Source organism: Ovis aries, chromosome 1, assembly GCF_016772045.2.
Source record: "Ovis aries strain OAR_USU_Benz2616 breed Rambouillet chromosome 1, ARS-UI_Ramb_v3.0, whole genome shotgun sequence".
Lineage (NCBI taxonomy): Eukaryota > Metazoa > Chordata > Mammalia > Artiodactyla > Bovidae > Ovis > Ovis aries.
Window position 1 is genome coordinate 260,015,623 of NC_056054.1, and position 21,984 is coordinate 260,037,606.

General features: G+C 36.4%; 1 protein-coding gene across 1 annotated transcript in view; it reads right to left on the bottom strand.

Annotated features, from left to right (window-relative positions):
* The window catches only part of BRWD1 (bromodomain and WD repeat domain containing 1), a 123,515-nt gene that overhangs the window by 26,369 nt on the left and 75,162 nt on the right, over positions 1–21,984 (bottom strand). The window contains exons 24-36 of the mRNA XM_027960640.3: positions 20,874–20,999; positions 20,673–20,780; positions 18,210–18,334; positions 17,505–17,587; positions 16,021–16,132; positions 15,004–15,065; positions 12,568–12,723; positions 12,227–12,347; positions 10,629–10,754; positions 7,762–7,834; positions 6,645–6,686; positions 4,744–4,890; positions 3,663–3,815 (exon numbers count right to left, since the gene is read on the bottom strand). Coding sequence (XP_027816441.1) covers positions 3,663–3,815; positions 4,744–4,890; positions 6,645–6,686; positions 7,762–7,834; positions 10,629–10,754; positions 12,227–12,347; positions 12,568–12,723; positions 15,004–15,065; positions 16,021–16,132; positions 17,505–17,587; positions 18,210–18,334; positions 20,673–20,780; positions 20,874–20,999 — 1,434 coding nt within the window. The remainder of the gene's footprint in view (positions 1–3,662; positions 3,816–4,743; positions 4,891–6,644; positions 6,687–7,761; positions 7,835–10,628; positions 10,755–12,226; positions 12,348–12,567; positions 12,724–15,003; positions 15,066–16,020; positions 16,133–17,504; positions 17,588–18,209; positions 18,335–20,672; positions 20,781–20,873; positions 21,000–21,984) is intronic.

Here is a 21,984-nt window from a genome sequence, read left to right on the forward strand (position 1 = left end):
TTTTTTATAACAGAAATGGAAAAACTCAATCCTCACATTAATAATGAATTGCACCCCTGAATTGCCAAAATGATCCTGAAAGAGATCAAAGTAAGAGGACCAAAATTTCCTTTGTTCCAAAACATACTACCTAAAGGTACAGTAAGCAAAACAATTTAGTACTGACATACAAGACAGACAGAGTTCAGAGACAGACAGAGACTCATATGTACAAACCAATGAACAGAACTGAGCTCATATACAAACCTATCTATCTAGCAAAATGATTTTCAAAAAGGGTACTAGGCCATTTAATAGGGAAAGAACAGTCTCTTCAACAGATTGTGCTGTAATATCCAGATTTCTACACACAGAATAAACTGGACCTCTGTCTCACTCCATACACAAACAGTAACTCAAAATGGATCAACAGCTTAAATATAAGAACTAAATCATAAGAGCACATGAGGTCAATCTTTATGATGCTCAACTTGGCAATGGATTTATTTTTTTAACTATTTTGATCACTATTTCCAAACATTTGCCTCTATAAATTACTCTTTAATATACATGTATCCTGCAAGTATTCTTTTCCACAGTTAATTCTGTCTATAAAAAAATAATTAAAAAAAATAATTAAAAAATATAATTAAAATTGGAATTAATGAGTCAAATGACACTTATTTTTCAAACCGCTCAATAACAGTGTCACATACTTACAGTTTGTGTGACCCTAAGCAGCAATGGTTTCTTAAATATGAAACCAAAAGCACAGAAACCAAAGGGAAAAAAAAAGTTGATTAATAATTTTATCAAAATTAAAAACTTCTGTGCATCAAAGGACATTATCAACAAGTAAAAAGACAACCTACAGAATGAGAGAAAATAACTGGAAAACACTTATCTGATAAGGACTTAATATCAAAAATATATTTGTAAATTCTTACAACAAAAAATAAATAAAATTCTTACAACAACAACAACAACAACAAATTCAAATTAAAAACTGGGAAAAGCACTTGGAATATATATTTTACCAAAGAAGATAAACAAGTGGTCAATACGCACATGAAAAGATCGTCAACATCATTAGTGTAGTGACTAAATTTTGTTTTCTGTATTCTTGATGCTCTTGCATTTGAAGCCTTGATCTTAGAGAGACTGCCCCTCCCTGGGATAATTGATAGCAAACTACTCTTTCACAGGTACACATCTGATACAGAAATCAATCAATCCAGAGCTCACATACCTAAGCATCTTTCTTTATCAAATTCTCATACACCAAGCGAGTAATACTTTGGCCACCTCATGCGAAGAGTTGACTCACTGGAAAAGACTCTGATTCTGGGAGGGATTGGGGGCAGGAGAAGGGGACGACCGAGGATGAGATGGCTGCATGGCATCACTGACTCGATGGACGTGAGTCTGAGTGAACTCCGGCAGATAGTGATGGACAGGGAGGCCTGGCGTGCTGCGATTCACGGGGTTGCAAAGAGTCGGACACGACTGAGCAACTGAACTGAACTGAAGCAAATAATATTCCCTCTACCCAAATCACCCCAAAGAGTCTGACATCTAGAGACCACACCTACAAACCAAAGCTCCAATTATTGGTACCAGCCAGTACTAGACTGTTTGCTCTGTTCTGTCTTGCCTTCCTGTGAAAATCCCAACGTAGGCTCTGTCATGCTCTTCCCATCCCTTCCCTCTGCCAACTCTGACTACTGATCAACTTTGGTCCATCCCCACATGGCCTGAATGTTGTATCACACTTCTGTTCCTAGGGATCTCTGAGCATAAACTTTCTTCATGACAATTCACATCTACATGTCTTATCATATCTGACAAAAATAAATTCTAGGTACAATTTTTAATAAGTTGTAACAAATACAAATCAAAACTACAATGAGATAATACTTCACACTCACTACGATGCCTATAATTTTTTTTACAAACACAGAAAATAACAAATTTTGGCAAGTATGTGGAGAAACTGGAATCCTTGTACATTGCCAATGGGAATGCAAAATGGTCTAGTCATTATGGAATACAGTTTGGTGGTTCCTGAAAAACACAGAATTACCCTATGAATCAGAAATTCCAGTCTCAGATATATACCCAAGAAAACTGAGGATGAGAACTCTTACAGATTCTTATATTCCCATATTTACTGTAGCATCAGTTTCAACCACCAAGAAGTAGAAAACAATTCAAGTGTTCATCAACAGAAATGAGCCAAATGTCATACACCCATATGGTGGCATATTATTCACCCCGCAAAACGTAACAAAGTTCCAAAACAGGCAACAACATGGATGAACCTTGAAGATGACATGCTAAGTGAAATCAGCCAGATACCAAAGACAAATTCTATATGTTCAATTTGTGTAAAATATCTAGACTAGACAAATTCATAGAGATACAGAATGAATGAGAAGCTATCAAGGGCTGAGAAAAGGAAAGAATGTGGAGTTGGTTGCTTACTGGTTATAGAGTTTCTGTTTGGGGTTATGAAAGAGTTGAAAATAACAGTGATAGCTGATCGACACTATGAATGTAATTTATGTCAGTGAATTGTATACTTAAAAGTGGTTAAAATGACAAATTTAATGTTATGTACATGTAACCACAATTTTGAAAATTTGGTCACATAATACACCAAAACTCATTAATTGTGCACTTTAAATGGGTGAGCTATATGACGAATCCTCAAACATGTATTTTAAACAAAAGGGAAAAAAAAGACATGAATGAAATTCATTTTCTCTCTGGAAGGAAGTCTCACAAATGGTGAATATTGATGAAAACACAAACTGAGAAAAATGTTAAGACTTGAATGTCAAATTGATCCAATAGGCAACCTGGATATTGAAATGTGAACGTTCTTAAATTAAAATAAGAATTAATAACATGGGTGGAGTCTGATAATAAGTAATGAGGGGAAGTGAAATTAAGATAAAACAATTAGCAGTAACAGTCACTGATAACAGAGAAACTTCTATAGCATCAAGTAAGTACTTTAATTTTAAAATCTTACTCTCAAAGTGTTGCTGTTTTTTCAGATGATCCAGCACACTGACTACAAGGGGTTATGAATATTCACTGAGAATATACAACTTTGTGTACTTATTATGCTTCAACAAGTTTTGAAAAACTACCCAACATGTAACATTTTAACAAAAATTTAGGAGTGTCCACAATGCTGTTCTTAACTAATCAGATGCTCACGTTTCTTCTTCAGATCCAAATTATTAGTATGCATCAATAGTCCCCTCCCCACCTCAGATTTTCCTTTTCTAACTTGTAATATTTGTCCAACCTCTATAACTAAGTTCCCAAAGTTCCCAATCCACTTTTTAAGATTCCTGTATATAAGAGAACAGACTTTTCTCACTATACATTGAATACAAATCTGTTCATTTTTCACAAATCTGTTCATTTTTCACAGATCTCCTCACTGGTACCAATCTTCTTTTGTTTATAAAACTTTCGGAAAGATAAACACTGTCACCAGGAATCAATGTTTCCACAGCAGATACGTGGGCTGTGGTGAAAGCTCTACTCTTAAGAGTAGTCTTATTATACTCGCTGTTCTTTCATGTCTCTATCTCTACCAAACAATAGAAAATCATCATCTAAACAGATCACACATAATTTTTTTTATAAACCACTTTTAAAATTACCTTTGATCTTTTGTTTGGTGTATATGCTTTTGCATTGCTAAATATCAAACGAATGTCTTTGCAAAATTCCAAAGGGCTGTCATAGTTTCCCGCTTCTAAAGTTTCCCTTACTGTTCCAAAATCCATTGGAGTATCTATAATGTCTCGGTAATCCTAGATTTTAAAAACAATAGTTAGTTCAAAGATTCAATTCCTGTTTTTAGAATTGTAAAAGTGCATCAAATCTCTAAAACATTCAAAATGACAGAAGAGAAAAAGGTTATAAGATCTTAAAAATCATTAATAACTTTTAAAAAGACATTCAAACACAGACAAGAAATGTAACAAAATTATATATTTGGAATCAGGATATGAAACTTTTTATTTCCTTCTGTATACTCTACTATATAATTTCTAAGCTTCCTACAGCAAATTTGTGCTTTCTATCTTTCAAAAAGGTAATTTTTTACTTCCCTGTTAGAAAGTGGAGAGTAACACTTAAAAAAAAAATTCTTTATTTGGATGAGCCAGGTCTTAGTTGCAGCATGCTGGATCTAGTTCCCTGACCAGGGATTGAACCCAGGCCCCCAGCATTGGGAACAGGGAGTATTAGTCACTGCACCACCAGGGAGGTCCCAAAGAGAGACACTTTTAACCAATTCATAGTTTTCCCAGGGTTGGGCCTACTAACCCTCCGATAATGAGGGGTAACATTGGTAACTAAGTCTTACCCAAAGTACAAGGTACAATTTCTTGAATTCTATTAATTCAAGAAACTGTAAAACAACTCTTCCACTGCTGACTTAGTGGTAAGAGACAAAGTTAACCTTAAGCCTACACATCTCACTTTTTGGTTGCTGGGTTGCCAGGGGCGGGCGGTGCTGGTTGTTATTCTTTTTTTTGTGGCTATGCCTTGAGGCTTGTGAGATCTCTCTCAGTATCCCAACCACAGACTAACCTGGGCCACAGCAGTGAAAGCCTGGAATTGTAAGCATTAGACCACCAGGGAATTCTAGACATCTTAGTTTTTCATTTAAACACCTCTACCCTAATCTCTACACCAATAAGAAAAGCATTAAACATTCAAATGATGACAACTTACTGGATATTCAACCAAATCAACAGGTTGTCTAAATGGTTCAGAATCTTCACATTGAAAAATTAAGTTCACTAGTTCCTTACACTGTTTCTTCCAGTTGTTTTCAACATAATTGGTTGTTTTGATGCTCCTTTTTTTCCAATCATGAACCTGAAAATATTTACAATATTAAAAGCTTTCTCAGCCTTGGAAAAGCTGCACTATAGTATGGTATGGTATGGTACAGTAATGGTAAAAATCTAACTGAACTATTGTCTTCTGTATTATGTCAAAATATGTCATTATATGATTTTCTATCTACTTAGGAAAAAGTCTACTTTAAAAGAAAAAAAACCAATAATGTCGTATCTGTTACTCCAAAAGCACATTTTCATTCTACCACTTATCTCCTAAGTTTAAGAAATGTTTTCACAGAATATGACAGAATAGTAGGCAGAATAATATCTACATCTTGGTCTCAAAAACCTGTGGCCAAAGGGACTCCACAGATATGATTAAAGGAGTGGATTTCGAGATAGGGAGGTGGTCCTGGATTATCAGGGTGGGCCCAGTGTAATCACAAGGATCTTTATACAAGGGAGGTAGAATGGTCAGAGGCATACTGGGAGATGCTATGTTGCTGACTTGGAAGATGAAAGAAGGGGGGACACAAGACTCCAGAAGCCGGAAAATGCAAGGAAATTACTTCTACGCCAGCTTCCAGAAAGGAACACAGCTATGCTGACACCCTGACTTCCAAGTCCAGTGAGACCCATGCCAAACTTCTAATCTACAGAACTACAAGCTATTTTTATTGCTTAGGCCACTAGATTTGTAATTTGCTACAGCAATCGTAACAAACACTAAACAGATAACTAAATCCTGAAGTCTGTTTAAAAATGAAATTATATGAAAATGACAATAACTCAAGTCTTAACTTTTCAATGTTATTTGAGGCACCATATTACGAACACTGATGTGACAGAAAGCATAAATTTAAGCAGCATTCAAATGAAATTTAAAATAAGTTAACATTATTAAGCATTTTCAATTTATAACCTTTACTTTTAATTAACATGTTACATTAGAACTTTTTAAGAACTGTTGATGACACAACTTTAACTTTTCCAAAACTTATTTCTCACTTTATTCTCCCCTACTCCTCCAACAAATTCTCATTTTGTAAAAGGTCCAGTCACCAAATCCTAGTTTTTCCATTAAAAGGTCTCATCTTCTTCCCTTCCCCTCTGTTCCTAGCCAGCACTATCCTTTTTTTTCAAATGGCCACATGGCACGGTGGCTTGTGGCATCTTGGTTCTCTCACCACAGATCGAATCCGAGCCCTCAGCAGTGAAAGCAGAGTCCTAACCACTGGACCACCATGGAATTCCCAGCCAGAACTATTCTTGACTAGGTTTCCCAACTTTTACTTAAGATTCTTGCAATGAACTCCTAACTTTAATATATTTAGTACCTATTCTCTTATCCTTCTAAATCTACCGTTTGGACTACGAAAGTGACTCTACTATAAATTTAAATGAAATCCTTGGTTTTTAATATCATCATAATCTGCTCCCAATATAAAGGCTAGATACAACCACTTGGCTTGCTCCAAAATTCAGCCCCTACACTAGCCAGGCCAGTGTTCTCAGTACCCACCAACATGCCATATTTTCCTACTTTCTTAAACCCTATACTATTTGAATTTCCTCTTCTTACTCTCTCATGCTGAGAACACACTGCAAATCCCAACTCTTCCACTAACCCTACCTAGCCATCCACCTTCCAGTGATTTCTCCCATTTCTCTTATAATATTCAATATCAGTATCAATATCCCTTTTCAAAGACAACACCTAAAATCTTACATTGATATTAAATCAGAGAATAAGTCAACAACTAAGGTTAATCACACAGATTAACTTACTCTCCTTCTTCCAGAAGATGTTTTAGGAAGATCACTATCATCCTAGGAATAAAAATCAGAGCACTTTAAGTGGTAAGATTATCATTAGACAAGCAATAATCGTTAACATACAGCATATCAAAGACTTTTAAGTTCTACAAGGGTTATAACTTGATAACAGAACCTCAAAAGACAGACTATCACATGATTTTCATGGCACTCAGTTCAAGAAACCGACCCTTATTCTTAATAATCCTTTACATTCCGTAATATAAATATGCACTAATTCCAAAATATGGCTATAACAAGTTGCTCTGTGCACGTCCACAGAGGACGTGCACAGGATAAAACTCAGAAACAGTCTCCCACAGATGCTTACATTATGTAAGCTACACGTTTTATCGCCTAAATCATGTATTAATCATATATTAGCATACTCATTTATATTCCAACATTAAATTGGCAGGGGAATCAGTGAACCACGATAATAGTTTGCGTGGAAACTGACACCACAGAGAATCCCTCCTCCAACTACATACAACAACCTGATTTTGTATGAAGTGAAATTACACAATACCATGGATATCTGCTTTGTACTTACACTTCAACACCATCTTGAGTGAAGGACTTTAGGGTACTTAAAACAGAGTAATGTTTACTGATTTTTAATTACAATTAAATCCAACTCTCAGATACTGACTTTCTTTTTTGGCTGCACTATGTGGTTTGCAGGATCTGAACCCAATCAGGGACTGAACCCAGGCCACGGCAGTAAAAGTGCACAGTCCAACCACTGCACTGCCAGGAAATTTGCTCAAATACTGATTTTACCAAAAATATTTCCAAGGTACTTCTTATATTACATCTTTCTCTACCAAAACTTTGGAAAGAGAACATGTTCCAAACCTAAGTTACTTCCCTAGACATTACTTGGTTTATTTAGTATCAATTATTGTCTATTACCTCATTGACCACCTAGATAATTTTAAACTGTAGTTTTATCAAGTGCCCTATTTTCATAGTTCACTGAACTATTGCAAGAATCGATATGGGTAACCAATGTTTTCTACTTCACTCTTCATTCTAAGTCATCATTTGAAATAAACAAAAGCCATTATAAAATTCACAAACTTCATACCAAATCTTCGGCATTTTGTTCATCATTTTCAGAAGTGTTAGAAAGTTCTGAGATATTTATACAGTCTTGATTCCTAAAAGACAATTTTTTACTTTAATAGTATGCAAATATAGTTATTTCAGAATATTTAAACTACTTTAAGATACAGATCCCCAACTATGCAAACAGCTCCCCAACGATGCACACCAAATTAAAAGCAGTAGAATATCAGGTTTTCAATCTATCCTCTGTGGAAACAATTAATCGTACTAGAATACTGAAAGTAATTTTTTTCAATTAAGTATGTATGGAAATTAAGCTGGTAATCCAGAAGTATTCTAAGTATGGCCTCAACTGGATGAATTCACAGATGAGTTTTTCTAAGTTATCACCACTGGTAATATTTGTACAGTGAGTATCAGGAAAATGGCTGATTTGAGATAAACGAGAATAGAAACAAAAAAGGAAGTAGAAACTGAAGCAAATTACATCTTGACCTCACTGTAAACACAGCAGAAGGAAGAATGTTAAAGCAGGAAATTCTAGAAATGATGGGGATGAAAATGGACATGTGGTCTCCCTGAGCAGAAAAGAATTTGGGGAAAAAGGGAACAAGCTTGAGTCCTCCAGACAATGGACAGATTCAGCCCAGAAGGTTCATGTGAAACAGACTAGAATCATTTATTCACCAGTTTGGAGCCAGATGTTTAAAATCATGTCAGAATTTAAAAATTATCTTCTCTAATTTATAATTCTTTCAAATAATTTTTATAACTGTGGGGGAAAGGCATATAAGATCATACAACAAAATCATATGACATTTTAAAGGAAAGAGGCTGAGTAATATGTCCAACATCATCCAGAAAGTTGACTAGAACAGAATAGGTTGGGACTCGGATCTCAATTTGGAGGTCAATTTTCATCCTACTATTTGAAACTGATTTCCAAATGCCAGAAAGTGTGGACTATTCATACATACACTTTCACAGGATACAATCCAAAACAGATTAAAACTCAATCTGATTGTGAGAAAATATCAGACGACCCAAATTAAACTACATGCTACACCTGACCTGCCTCTTGAGAAATCTGTATGCAGGTCAGGAAGAAACAGTTAGAACTGGACATGGAACAACAGACTGGTTCCAAATAGGAAAAGGAGTACGTCAAGGCTGTATATTGTCACCCTGCTTATTTAACTTATATGCAGAGTACATCATGAGAAACACTGGGCTGGAGGAAGCACAAACTGGAATCAAGATGGCCGGGAGAAATATCAATAACCTCAGATATGCAGATGACACCACCCTTATGGCAGAAAATGAAGAAGAACTAAAGAGCATCAAGACGCATCAAGAAGCATCAAGAAGAGAGTGAAAAAGTTGGCTTAAAGCTCAACATTCAGAAAACGAAGATCATGGCATCCAGTCCCATCACTTCATGAGAAATAGATGGGGAAACAGTGGAAACAGTGTCAGACTTTATTTTGGGGTGGTTCAAAATCACTACAGGTGGTGAGTGCAGCCATGAAATTAAAGACGCTTACTCCTTGGAAGGAAAGTTATGACCAACCTAGACAGCGTATTAAAAAGCAGAGATGGTACTTTGCCAACAATGGTCCGTCTAGTCAAGGCTATGGTTTTTCCAGTGGTCATGTATGGATGTGAGAGTTGGACTATAAAGAAAGCTGAGCGCCGAAGAACTGATGCTTTTGAACTGTGGTGTTGGAGAAGACTCTTGAGAGTCCCTTGGACTGCAAGGAGATCCAACCAGTCCATCCTAAAGGAGATCAGTCCTGGATGTTCACTGGAAGGACTGATGTTGAAGCTGAAACTCCAATACTTTGGCCACCTCATGCAAAGAGCTGACTCATTTGAAAAGACCCTGATACTGGGAAAGATTGAGGGCAGGAGGAGAAGGGGAAGACAGAGGATGAGATGGTTCGATGGCATCACCAACTCGATGGACATGGGTTTGGGTAGACTCCGGGAATTGGTGATGCCTGCAGTTCATGGGGTTGCAAAGAGTTGGACATGACTGAGCAGCTGAACTGAACTGAACTAAAGAAGGGTAAAACATTCATTAAAAAATGATGCGGAGGGAGGACGGAGGGGGGTTCAGGATGGGGAACACATGTATACCTGTGGCGGATTCATGTTGATGTATGGCAAAACCAATACAATATTGTAAAGTAATTAACCTCCAATTAAAATAAATAAATTTATATTTTAAAAAATGATGCCATAATTAAAGAAAGAAAAGACTAGATTAAAGGAGACTAAGAAAGAAGACTAGATTAAAGGAGACTATGAAAACCAAAGAGCGAATGCAGTGGGAATTCTGGATTGGGTCCTGTACCAGAAAAAGACACTGATGTAAAAACTGATGAAATCCAGATAAATTCTGTACTTTAGTCAATAGTATTATACCAAGGATAATTTCTTAACACTTCATAAGGACACTACAGCTGTGTAAGATGTCAACCTAAGGGGAAAACAGGGCAACTTTCTATGAAAGTGAAGTTGCTCAGTCGTGTCCGACTCTATGCGACCCCATGGACTGTAGCCTACCAGGCTCCTCCCTCCATGGGATTCTCCAGGCAAGAGTACTGGAGTGGGTTGCCATTTCCTTCTCCAGGGGATCTTCCCGACCCAGGGATCGAACCCTGGTCTCTTGCATTCCAGGCAGACACTTTAACCTCTGAGAAAAATTTTAAAGAAACAGAAAAAATTTGACTGTTCAACTTCTTATTCCTTTACCTAAATTATAACCACAAAAAGAGAAATTTAAAGAAATGTCCTTTAATGTAACACATTAAAATGCAACAAATTAAAAACACAATATGCAAAGTAACTTTTCCACAACATCTATAACATGAGGTCACTTACTTGATAAATTTTAAAAGCTGGTCTGTTATCTTCTTAGCTGATCTTGCAATTACACTCTCAGGTTCATTAAATGTTCTGGCATTGTGTTCTATATATCTGACTTCCCAAACTAATGCAGATAGCCTCCTTCAAAGTAAAAAACAAGGAAGTTAGGGTTTAAAAAATGAAAATACAGAAACCAAGTTAAAAAATCCTGCATGTTAAGCCAGAATGATACGTAAAATAATGCTGTCAACTTCATCACAGTCATAGCAATTATATTAGAAGCTGAACTGCAGAGAATACATTTAAGGACTGAAAATCTTAACAGATCACTTAATCACATCCAGAAAACCAAAAACGCAACTCTTCCTTTCCACACTGCCTTTAGGCATGTTTGAAGTTATAGACTCAATGAACAAAATGTGTTAAATACCATCAATCCTAAGAAACTCAATCTGACTACAGACTGACAAAGTAGTTTCTGACTAAACCCACGTTTACAACACTACCGAGGTAAATTAACACCAACAATACGAACTCAAGAAGTCAATATTTTGTGAAGATAATTTTCCCAAAGTTGCTGAATCATACAGAATAAAATACCATAACCTGCTTCAAAAAAAAATCATTGAGAATGGGAAATTTTATAGTTTTCAGCACTCTAAAAGCCAGAGGCAAAAAGTTGATGATTCCAGGAAATTAATTTTCAAAGGTCAAAGTCCAACTATAAACTCAGTTCAGTTGCTCAGTCATGTCTGACTCTGTGACTCCATGTACTGTAGCACGCCAGGCTTCCCTGTCCATCACCAACTCCCGGAGCTTGCTCAAACTCGTGTCCATCGAGTCGGTGATGCCATCAAACCATCTCATCCTCTTTCGTCCCCTTCTCCTCCTGTCTTCAATCTTTCCCAGCATCAGGGTCTTTTCCAAGGAGTCAGTTCTTCACATCAGGTGGCCAAAGGATTGGAGTTTCAGCTTCAACATCAGTCCCTCCAATGAATATTTCAGACTGATTTCCTTTAGGATTGACTGGTTTGATCTCCTTGCATTCCAAGGAACTCTCAAGAGTGTTCTCCAACACCACAGTTCAAACGCATCAAGTCTTCAACGCTCAGCTTTCTTTATGGTCCAACTCTCACATCCACACATAATTACTGGAAAAACCATACTTTTGACTGGTATGGTTTGTCAGCGAAGTAATGAATGTCTCTGCTCTCAATATGCTGTCTAGGTTGGTCACAGCTTTTCTTCCAAGGAGCAGGTATCCTTTAATTTCATGGCTGAAGTCACTATCTCCAGTGATTTGGAGCTCAAAAAAAATTGTTAACTAAAATTTTATATTTAAATGGAGCAGCTTTTGTAAGAAAAATAGAATACTAAAGACTAAGGAATGAAATGTGTTCCTTTTCCTTGTCCAGGTTCTATCCATACCTACCCATAGGCATCTAACCCTGCCTTATACACAGAGCCAAGAAATGACTATAATGAAAGAAGAGAATGAAATGGAAAATAATGTTAATCAGTCCCCACTCCAGCACTGTCACTGTCAGCCACTACTACTCTTTTCAGTCTAACTGGTATGGCCCAAATTACCTTTAAAGTAAGTTTCTACTCACCTGTAAAATCGATTCACAAGTCTCATTCGAATGGTGTACAGATCAGTTGGGTAAGCCACTACAGTACAATACTTCGGGTATGTACACAGATCAACTGGACCTGCAAAAGCTGCTGCGATATCTGTAACATCGGAAGGAAGAATCTTCATCTAAATTCATGACCTCTATGGGATATTTCTCGACAAATCATTCATAAAACAGAGCTACAATCAACACTGCAGGCTTACCCCAAAAGTAACAAATGCAAATTGTAATAAAAGAACACAATCACATTACTGTTTTAAAATACCTCTATGGAAAAGAAATCGTGAAAATCAACTTTTTCACCGTAAAAAACTTACCAAGATTCAAAAGTTGATCTATACCACTAATAATTCGTTCACATTCTTCATCTCTTGATTTCTGACCCCATTCACCATCTTGAGGTTTGTAGAGTAATTTCTCTAGCTCATCTGAAGTGACAGAAATACTAGCGCCTAATTCTTCAGGTGGATCAACTATGATTTCATCAAAAAAAAAAAAAAGAAAAGAAAAAAATCAAACCAGAAACCAAATATACACTATATTTTAAAGCTGCCCAAGTTCATAAACAGGATACTAACCAAAGGAAAAAGAAGCTACTTTGTAGTGGACAAACCTGGCCGACTCCACCTAAATCAAATGATTAAAAGTTAATATTCCCAGTAATAGGACAAAATGCCATCAGATGCCTCCTACGGGATGTACTGGGAAAGCCACAACATTACTTCTTTGACACTCCTGCCAAACATGCACACTCCAGAATTAATCACAGGGGATATCAGACAAACCCAAACTAAGGGATATTCTACAAAGTGGCCAGTGCTCTTCAAAGGCATCATGGCTGTGAAAGATAATGGGAAAATTTAGGGATCACAGACAAAAGGAAACGGAGAAGACATGGCAATGAAACCCAAGCTGTGAAAAGACATCAGGATTATGGTAAAAACCTGGAAAAGGCCGGGAGGATTAGAATTGTTACAAGGGTATTTCCTGATTTTGATGACTGCACTACACTTATGGAAGATGCTAACAATCAAGAAAGCTGGGCATTCAGAAATTCTTCGTACTTTCCATTGTCAATTTTTACTGTACTTTTTAAACATTTCATTTTGAAATAATTTCCAGCTCAAGAATATTACAAAACAGCCTTTTAAAAGAGCGTGTGCATTTAAAAAAAAAAAAAACAAGAGGCAATGTAAATATTCAGAGAATGGTTTCTTAAAAATTATTTTAAAAGGAGAAAAACATCAACAAGCCTGGAGACAAATGTATCACTCTAACAATCTGATAGGTAAAACAATTTTTTATTATTACTTAATGCACATTTCCAAGACTGATAATGCAAATGAGCTTTTCTTCATACACCTCCAAATTTATCTTTCTGTCTATTCATGTTGTTTGACAACTCTTCCAAAGGCTTCTTGGCCTCATGAACATGTAAAATCTTTCTATGTGAGTGCTTTCACTAATTTGGCATTGTTTACAAAGAAGTATCTATAACTGGCTGTTAAAAACACATGCTGATGCCAGACAGCTTAGAATCCTAACTCCTATCCTTTTCAGAGCTGTACAACTCAGAACCAGGTACTGGAGACTCTCTTGAGTCTGCATTCCTTCACCTTTAAAATTAATAACAGAGCATCACCTCAGAGAAAGATTAAATGAATTGATACACATGAAGTTCTTAGCAACAGAGTGAGACCTCAAAAAGGGTTTATTTTATCTAAAGGGTTTATCAAAAAGGGTTTATCTATATAGGTATTATACAATGCAAAATTTCATTTCACATTGCTAACTATTATTTGTTAAGATACTAAGCTCAAAAGAAAATTTAAGAAGTCACTGGTGACTTTCAAGACTTGTAGTTATTTTTTCAAAGTTTTCTGGAAAAACTCCTAATTTTCAAAGTAAAGCAAGACAATAGTTGATGGAGATATGTCAGTGAATAAAACATGAAGGAAAAGGGCTTGGCCCCTAAGGCAGACACAAGAACACCACACAGAGCAAAAGTTTCACGTGTCAATAAGCGGAGGTAGAAGGACAAAAGTTTTTGCAAAAGTTATGTTCAATCAACACTAATATAGAAGAAAGGCCTGATAGAGGAGAGATGGAGACAAGAGATATACAGGGCACCCCTTCAAAAAGTTTAACAGGAGTGAAGTTAATTAATTCAGTAGCTAAAATGTTCAAGAAAATGTAATGAGAGTTGTTTTAAGGTGAAAGACACACATTCAAACTTGAATGGAGATGGGAAAGTTTCATTGTTGGAGGCAATGAACTCAGTATCAATACCAGGTCTGAGAGGAGCTCAAAGCAGGGGACAGCAAGCACTGCAGAAGAGGCTGCTGTTGGAACAGAAACTTACCTCTGACAGAAAAGGAACAGACAAACCATAGTAAGACAAGCAAGCTGACATAATGCAAGAAACAGACAAAAGTCAAATTAGGCTTTTTTTTAAACAGGGTACTAAAATAAGGATGAGGAAAAGGAAACGCAGGGTTCATGAACAAGGTCAAGAAGAGATAAATACATAGTTACTTGAGAAATGATAGCTGGTAACTAAGATACAGTCAGAAACAGGCTGGAAACAGGATAAGAAATAAGGAGCCAGGATACACATAATTTTGTTCACTTATTTTACTAAAGCTCACAGTTCGCATAATGTTAACGTTTCTCAAAGACAACAAATGCACTCTATGTACATGAATAAGATAAAAATACTGAACACATACTTTCATCATTTAAAAACTACATACCATTGTCAGGTATTGGTTCCATATCCCATGGGCTAAGTTTTTCAATTTCAGTATTGTCCCACCTGTTGAAGACCAAAAAAGTTTGGTTACTCTTTCACAAAGACAATTTCTGGCTGATAACTAGGTATTCACTATTACAGTACAGAAACGATAGAAAATGCAAAAATTAACCTCACTGTAGCAATGGAAATTTAAGTATTAACAGTGAGTGTTCTTTAGGATACAGTATAATGCATGCATGCATCCTAAGTGGCTTCAGTTGTGCCCGACTCTGAGTGACCCTATGGACAGCAGCCCACCAGGCTCCTCCAACCACAGGATTTTCCAGGCAAGAATATTGGAGCGGGCTGCCATTTCGTTCTCCATATAAGGAAGTATAAAAATGTATGGCAGCTTCAAAAACAGAACCAAAAATCCTGTGTGGTTTACCCAGGGTAAGTGAAGAAAGACAGTGTGAAAGCCTTGAATGCCATGCTTCAGCATGTGGACTTTGTTTCCACAGCCAATGGAAAGACAGCAAAGACTTTTTCTGAACAAGGGAAATGGAGTATTGTGTGCTCCTGAACAGTGACATGATCCTGCAACACTGGGCTGAGGAAATACTCAGTCACTCAATCATGTCCGACTCTTTGCAACCCCACAGACTGTAGTCTGCCAGGCTCCACTATCCATGGGGATTCTCCAGGCAACAATACTGGAGCAGATGCCATGACCTTCTCCATGCGGTCTTCCCAACCTAGGGATCAAACCCACATCTCCTATGTCTCCTGCACTGGCAGGTGGATTTTTTTACACTGAGTCAGAGCTACACAAAAGGCCCCTGAGAAGCAAGGAGAACCCGTACCAATGAAGGCACTAGCAACAGAGGCATGCTAGAAAGACTCTACAAATGTGAGACTGACATAATAACAAATTCAATGGTGTTATTTTTATTAACCTGAAACACAGCAGTGATTTGTATCACAACCTGTCACAGTGAACAAATGTTGAGAGGACTATTTTCACTGGCATACAGACCTCACAATGTAACACTGGAAATGACTATCAGGGTACTGTGGCTGATATGGCTCTTGACGTAGCACCGTTCCAAACCACCAAGCATCATCAATGATGGAACGGAACCTGTCACCTGTAAGAGACAACCAAATCTGAGATATCAATTTGCTAATAACATGAACAATTTTAATTTATACAACACCTATGACACAGATAAATCAAATAATATTTTTAATCTTAAAATTAGTCATTCCTCTTGTAGAGAATCAAGGTTAAACATTTTTTTAAATGGGCATCTTATTGAAACAGAATGAGAGCTTATAATTTACACATTATGGGGGTTGAAAAACAGGAACAGCTAGGAACTATCAAGTTCTTTGGGACTTGGCTGTACAATGTTAACTTCCATATATTCCAGTTGTCTGGTTTTGTTGTTTTTGGTGCCTAGATGTTCTTCTTCAAGAAAACTTTCATCTCCTCAGTCCCCAAAATAACCCTGATTACCTGAGTGGACATTACCATTAAACTAGGCTACCAAGAGAAGTCATATTATCTGATAAGATTTCATTTCAAATAGAGACTCAGGGAATTTATCTAATATTTACCTATTTGTATCGCCTGTAGAAAAAGGTAACAGAAATTAGAAAAATTAATGAGGTCAAAGCATCATTTATGAATGTGTACATGAGCTGACACAGTGGAGGTAGAACAGAGTATTTCACTGAAACTGATAAATGGAGAATGAGCTCTTCTAGGTGCCTGAAGTCAATACATGAGTTCCCCAGAGAGCAGTGCATACTGAACAGCAATGCATGCAAAACCGTGAAACAGCTATGGCAGGTGCTGGCCTAATGAGAGTCATCAATACATCCTGAGGAGATTAGTGACCACAGAAGTCTAAGCCAGCCAGCCCACTGGCCTGCTTTAAACGGTCACCACAAAAACAACACTCAAATCACACTCAAATACCCACACTAGAAGTTAGTGCCTACATTTAAATGATTTTATTTGTCTACCTATATAATTCATGGCTATAAAATATCAATTTTATACAAATTTTTAATTTTTTAAAGGAATAGTTTTCTCAAGTCAATCTATTTAAGTCTAGGTTGATATAGTATCAAAGGCAAAATACTCTGGTATACCATAACACTATCAGTGTAACATCTGCATCATTTTTCAACTTTCTGATTGTTTCATATCAGAGGTAATTTTTTGGATTATACCAGTGTCACATAATAGATGGAGATAATGCAGTGTAGACCAGTCTGAAAGGAAATAAAAGGTCTACTCTAGCCTATAATCAAGGAGTAAGAAATCATTCTTCCGAAATGTCACATATCATACTAATCCCTAAGCAAAATATACTTAGCAGTCACTTATATTTCTTTCCAGAATTTACATTTTTCCATCCTCCATAATAAGCAGCAGCACAATGAAAAATTCATATCAATGAGAGATTAATTTTTCAGGGTATACATAAAATCCAATAAGAACAGACTTACAAGACTGCCAATTCCTCTGTCTTGCTTCATCATAAAACTGACGCAAGACAAGAAAGTCAATAACATCTGGCATGTCATGGTATCTAAACAAAAATAAAAGACTGTTATATTTCCTTCATAGCAGGTTATAGTCCAGAACAACAGTGTCCAAAGAAAATACAATGGGGCCCATATTTGTAGTTTTTAACTTTCAACTAGCCTTATTAAAGTAAAAAGAAACCAGTGAAATTAATTTTAAGTGTATTTCATTTAACCCAATATATCCTAAATACTGTTTTACCAAATAATACAAAATAATGAAATATTTTACATTCTCCAAGCCTTCAAAATCCAGTGTGTAAACTTACATCACACTCAATTCAAATTAGCAACAGTTCAAGTTCCCAACAGCCACATCTGGCTGACAGCTACCATACTGGATGGCACAGGTTTAGAAAATTATTCTAACATTTTCTGAAAAACAAATGTAGATGCCATCTCCACTACAGGCCAGAATTCTCCACACATTTAAGTGGCATGGAAAATGCAATCAACACACTCCCGCCTAGTGGCCACTGCAGACCCAGGATTTTTACTTCTATGGGTCCCCTCTATCAGAACTGCAGCTCACAGCTGTGCTGCACCCTGCAGCTGAATGGAAAGGACATGCTAACCAGGCAGGAGGGAAAATCTAAATTTAACTAACTCCATTTTTAAAATATGTACCTAATAGAGAAAGATTTGTCCATAAGTTTTCCAGTTGCAGGATCTATAAATGCTAGTTTGAGGCAACAAAGTGTAGGGGGTCCAACCTCATATCGTATTCCAACTATTTTGACCAATTCTTGATCCTGTAACAGATATTTTAAAAACAATATATGGTTAAAATAAAGCAATTCCTCAAGATGATAATTCTCCACATATTCCCAAATTAAGTCAGCTCACAATTCAGGATTTCAAACCAGACAAGGGATTTATCATTAATTACAGTCATTTTTTGCTATATCTTCACATATTTTTGAAGGTGTATTTAAACATTTTCTAATGTAAGCAATATGCTAGCTTTAGAAAAAACACACCAAAAGTATAAGGAGGAGGACACAAATCATCCATCAGCTCAGTATCTAAAGACAATCACTGTATACCCATTGGAACTTCCTTCTGACTTTCTTCTCTTTCTAGAGGCACATTTTCATTTACATAATTTTGTATTATGCAAATCAAAATATGTAAGCATTTGGCTTACTATTCAAAAATTTGATATTAAATTTCAACCTGATACACTGCCATAAATACTTGTTTATATGAAGATCTACTGTGTGTTGTGAGCTGCTCCAGGCAGTTGGGGTAAGTAAGACAGGCAACAGGAGAGGTTCCTATTGTGAGAGAGCATCCTACTCATTAATGAGCCTTCTCCCAATATCTGCTTCCTTAATGCTAACAGCATGAGATCATTCATCCACTTATTCACTGCACAAAATGTTATAATATGCCAAACAAAGTGCTAAAAGTTCAGTTGATTCTCATTATCTGCAATATTCTTATTATTCTACAGGGCCACTTAAAACAGGGAATCAGTGACTTCACAGTGAAAACTGAACCACTGCTCCTGAAGCAAAAACAAGCTCAGGTTGATACAAGTCATAACATTTCAGTCACCTAATTAATATAGTATCTTGTGTAATGTGAATCTCGGTGTTAAAAAACCTCCTTTAATATATGTGCTGAGTCATTAACACTGGACTCACAGCCAACAGCACTATGACTCATGTCTCAGTGAAGCTACTCTAACACAGACCTTCTACCTAAGGTACATCATCACTTTCTTGTGCTTAGTTACACAAGACAGTACTTGAACACTATGTTTGGGGACCATTTTAAACAGCATGTCACCAACAAAAAAGCACAAAAACGTGAAAAAAATTTAATGTGGCGATGAATAAAATGAAAAGAACACTTATTTACAACATGAGAGCTCAAAAGAAGCTCATCTTGTTCAACCTCAGCTAAGAAACATGTTAGGCAGGCAAATCAAATTTTTTGCCAAGCTATGCATGTCTGCAAATGACTAGAAAGCATCTTGAATATTGATTCTGGTGTTACAAATAGTATACAGTGAATAGGCAAGTTGCAAATAAAAATTCACGAAAAATGAGAATCAACTGTCCTCAGGTACATAGTAATAAGTAAAAGAGATATACATCTCAAGGTATCTTAAAGCCAACTGCACAGAAGCAGAGTTTTTTCACCTTCCACAGTTAATGAAAGTATTTAAAAATACGAAGTATAACAAATAAAAATTACCTATAATACTATTCTACATTTAATCACGACTGACATTTTTATTTATTTTGGTTGACCCCATATCTTTAAAATTTTTTTGTAACTAAAACTGTAATTTCACATCCCATTTTTCCTCTTACTAGTGAAAATGTAACATTCATTTAACAAATACTTTACAACTTTCAGTTACATAGTGGGCTCTACATAGTAGCCAAATATAGAAACACATCATGATTTGCTTCCTTCAGTATTGTGGGATATTTGGATTTTTTACTAATTTTTGGCTTTTATAAACAGTGATATGGAATTACCTTGCTCATAAATTTGTATGCACTTTTGGTTCCTTCCTAAATTGCCAAAAGTAAAATCACTGATTTTAAAGGTGTAAATATTTTCAGTTTTAATTCTAATTACCAAGATACCTTCTAGGGAGCCTGGACTTGTTTCTTGCACCTTTCTCACCAAGTTGAATAACTATTTGCTGCTACTTGTTAGAACATGATATTTTTCTTTAAATGTTAAAAATATGTATACAAAGTACAGAGAAGCTAAAGTTTTTCCTATACTTTATTATGCATGTCATTGAAACTTTTTTACCGATTTTTTTGTTTGTTTGCTTTTTGGAGACTTGCACTTCTTCTGAAAATCTGTCCTGGGTACAAGCATTTTAAGATTAATGGTAATATAGTCAAGATGCCTTCCAGCAGTATAGAGTGTCTACCAAAAAGCATGTCTTCTGACTAGACCTTAATGCTTAGCAGGTTAGCAGCAAAAATGTTTTTAAGGTGGAAATTAATGGAAAGATAGTAATATGGTATGCCTCCAGAGTGTTTCTTAAATGGATTTACAAATAACTACATATGTTATGTGCTAAATGTTTAAGACTTCATAATGCCATCATCTTACCCTAAGATCCATTTTTCTCCATGGCTCCTTGTTAGGATTCAGTTCATAAATGTTATTTCTTCTGACAGCCTCAATATAAGCTTCATGACCCTGTCGAAAATATATTACCTACAAAAGGGAAACAGACATTTAAAAATAAAAACCTAAGAGTAATTTAATTTTATGATACATATCCATATTTTTAAACTCTGTAACTCTTACCTCATCACCCATTTGAGGAACAAAAGGAGATTTTCGAAGTGTGGTGTCAGTTATCCAAACTGGAGGATGAAATTCGTATAAATGTTCCACGTCTGCAAGCTCTGCCTGAGTCATCCTCCGCAAATTCTGCCAAGGGGAAGAGTACAAAGTTTAATAAGATAGAAAGTGGCAGCATGTACTGTTTAATTGAAAACAAAAGACTTTGGCTGACTTTTATAAGCATGTCACCTAATGATTAGTTTCTAACAGCATATATACTTGGTTCATACATACACAGGAACATTATCAGTTGTATAAGCATTGTAGATCTACCGAGCACTTTTCTCCTGAATTTCTAACAGATTCTTCACAGCACTCACATTACATCCTATGAAATGGGGCTAATTTCAAACTAAACACTCTTCAACAACCCTCTTCAACACACTAAGACTACTTTGCCAAGACTCCACAGTGAATTCTACCACAGACTAATTATCTCAGGCAGTCTCCTCTGGATTTGAGGTTTTGAGACTGGTAATTTCACATATGATTTCACTTACATGTGCAATTTAAAAGATGACACAAATGCACTTTTATAGAACAGAAACAGATTCACACAGGCAGATAACAGACTTGTGGCTGTCAAGGGGAAGGGAGGGATGGGATGGGAGTCTGGGGTTAGTGGAGGCAAGGTATTATGTATAGGATGAATAAACAACAGGTCTATTGTAGAGCACAGAGGACTATATTCAATACTCTGTGATAAACCATAACGGAAGGAAAGTTTTTTTAAAAAGAGACTGGTAATTTTAAAACAGAACCACAAATTCTGCTACTCTTCCTCTCCTCTTTAACAGGTGGAGCCCAAGTCTCCTCCACTGGAGTGTGGGCTCCAACTCCTTTTAACAAAGAGAAAAAAGCATAAGTAACAATGGGCAACTTCTAAGCCTAGGTCATAAAAGGTTTAGCCCTTGTTTAATTTTTGTTCCACTTGCTTTGGGGACAATCTGCTACCAAGGTAAGAAGACACTCAAGCAGCCCTATGGAGAGACCCATGTGGTGAGGAACTGAGGCCACCAGCCAACTACTCCATGAAAAGCTTCAAAGATCCACCTCTAATCAAGACTTCACA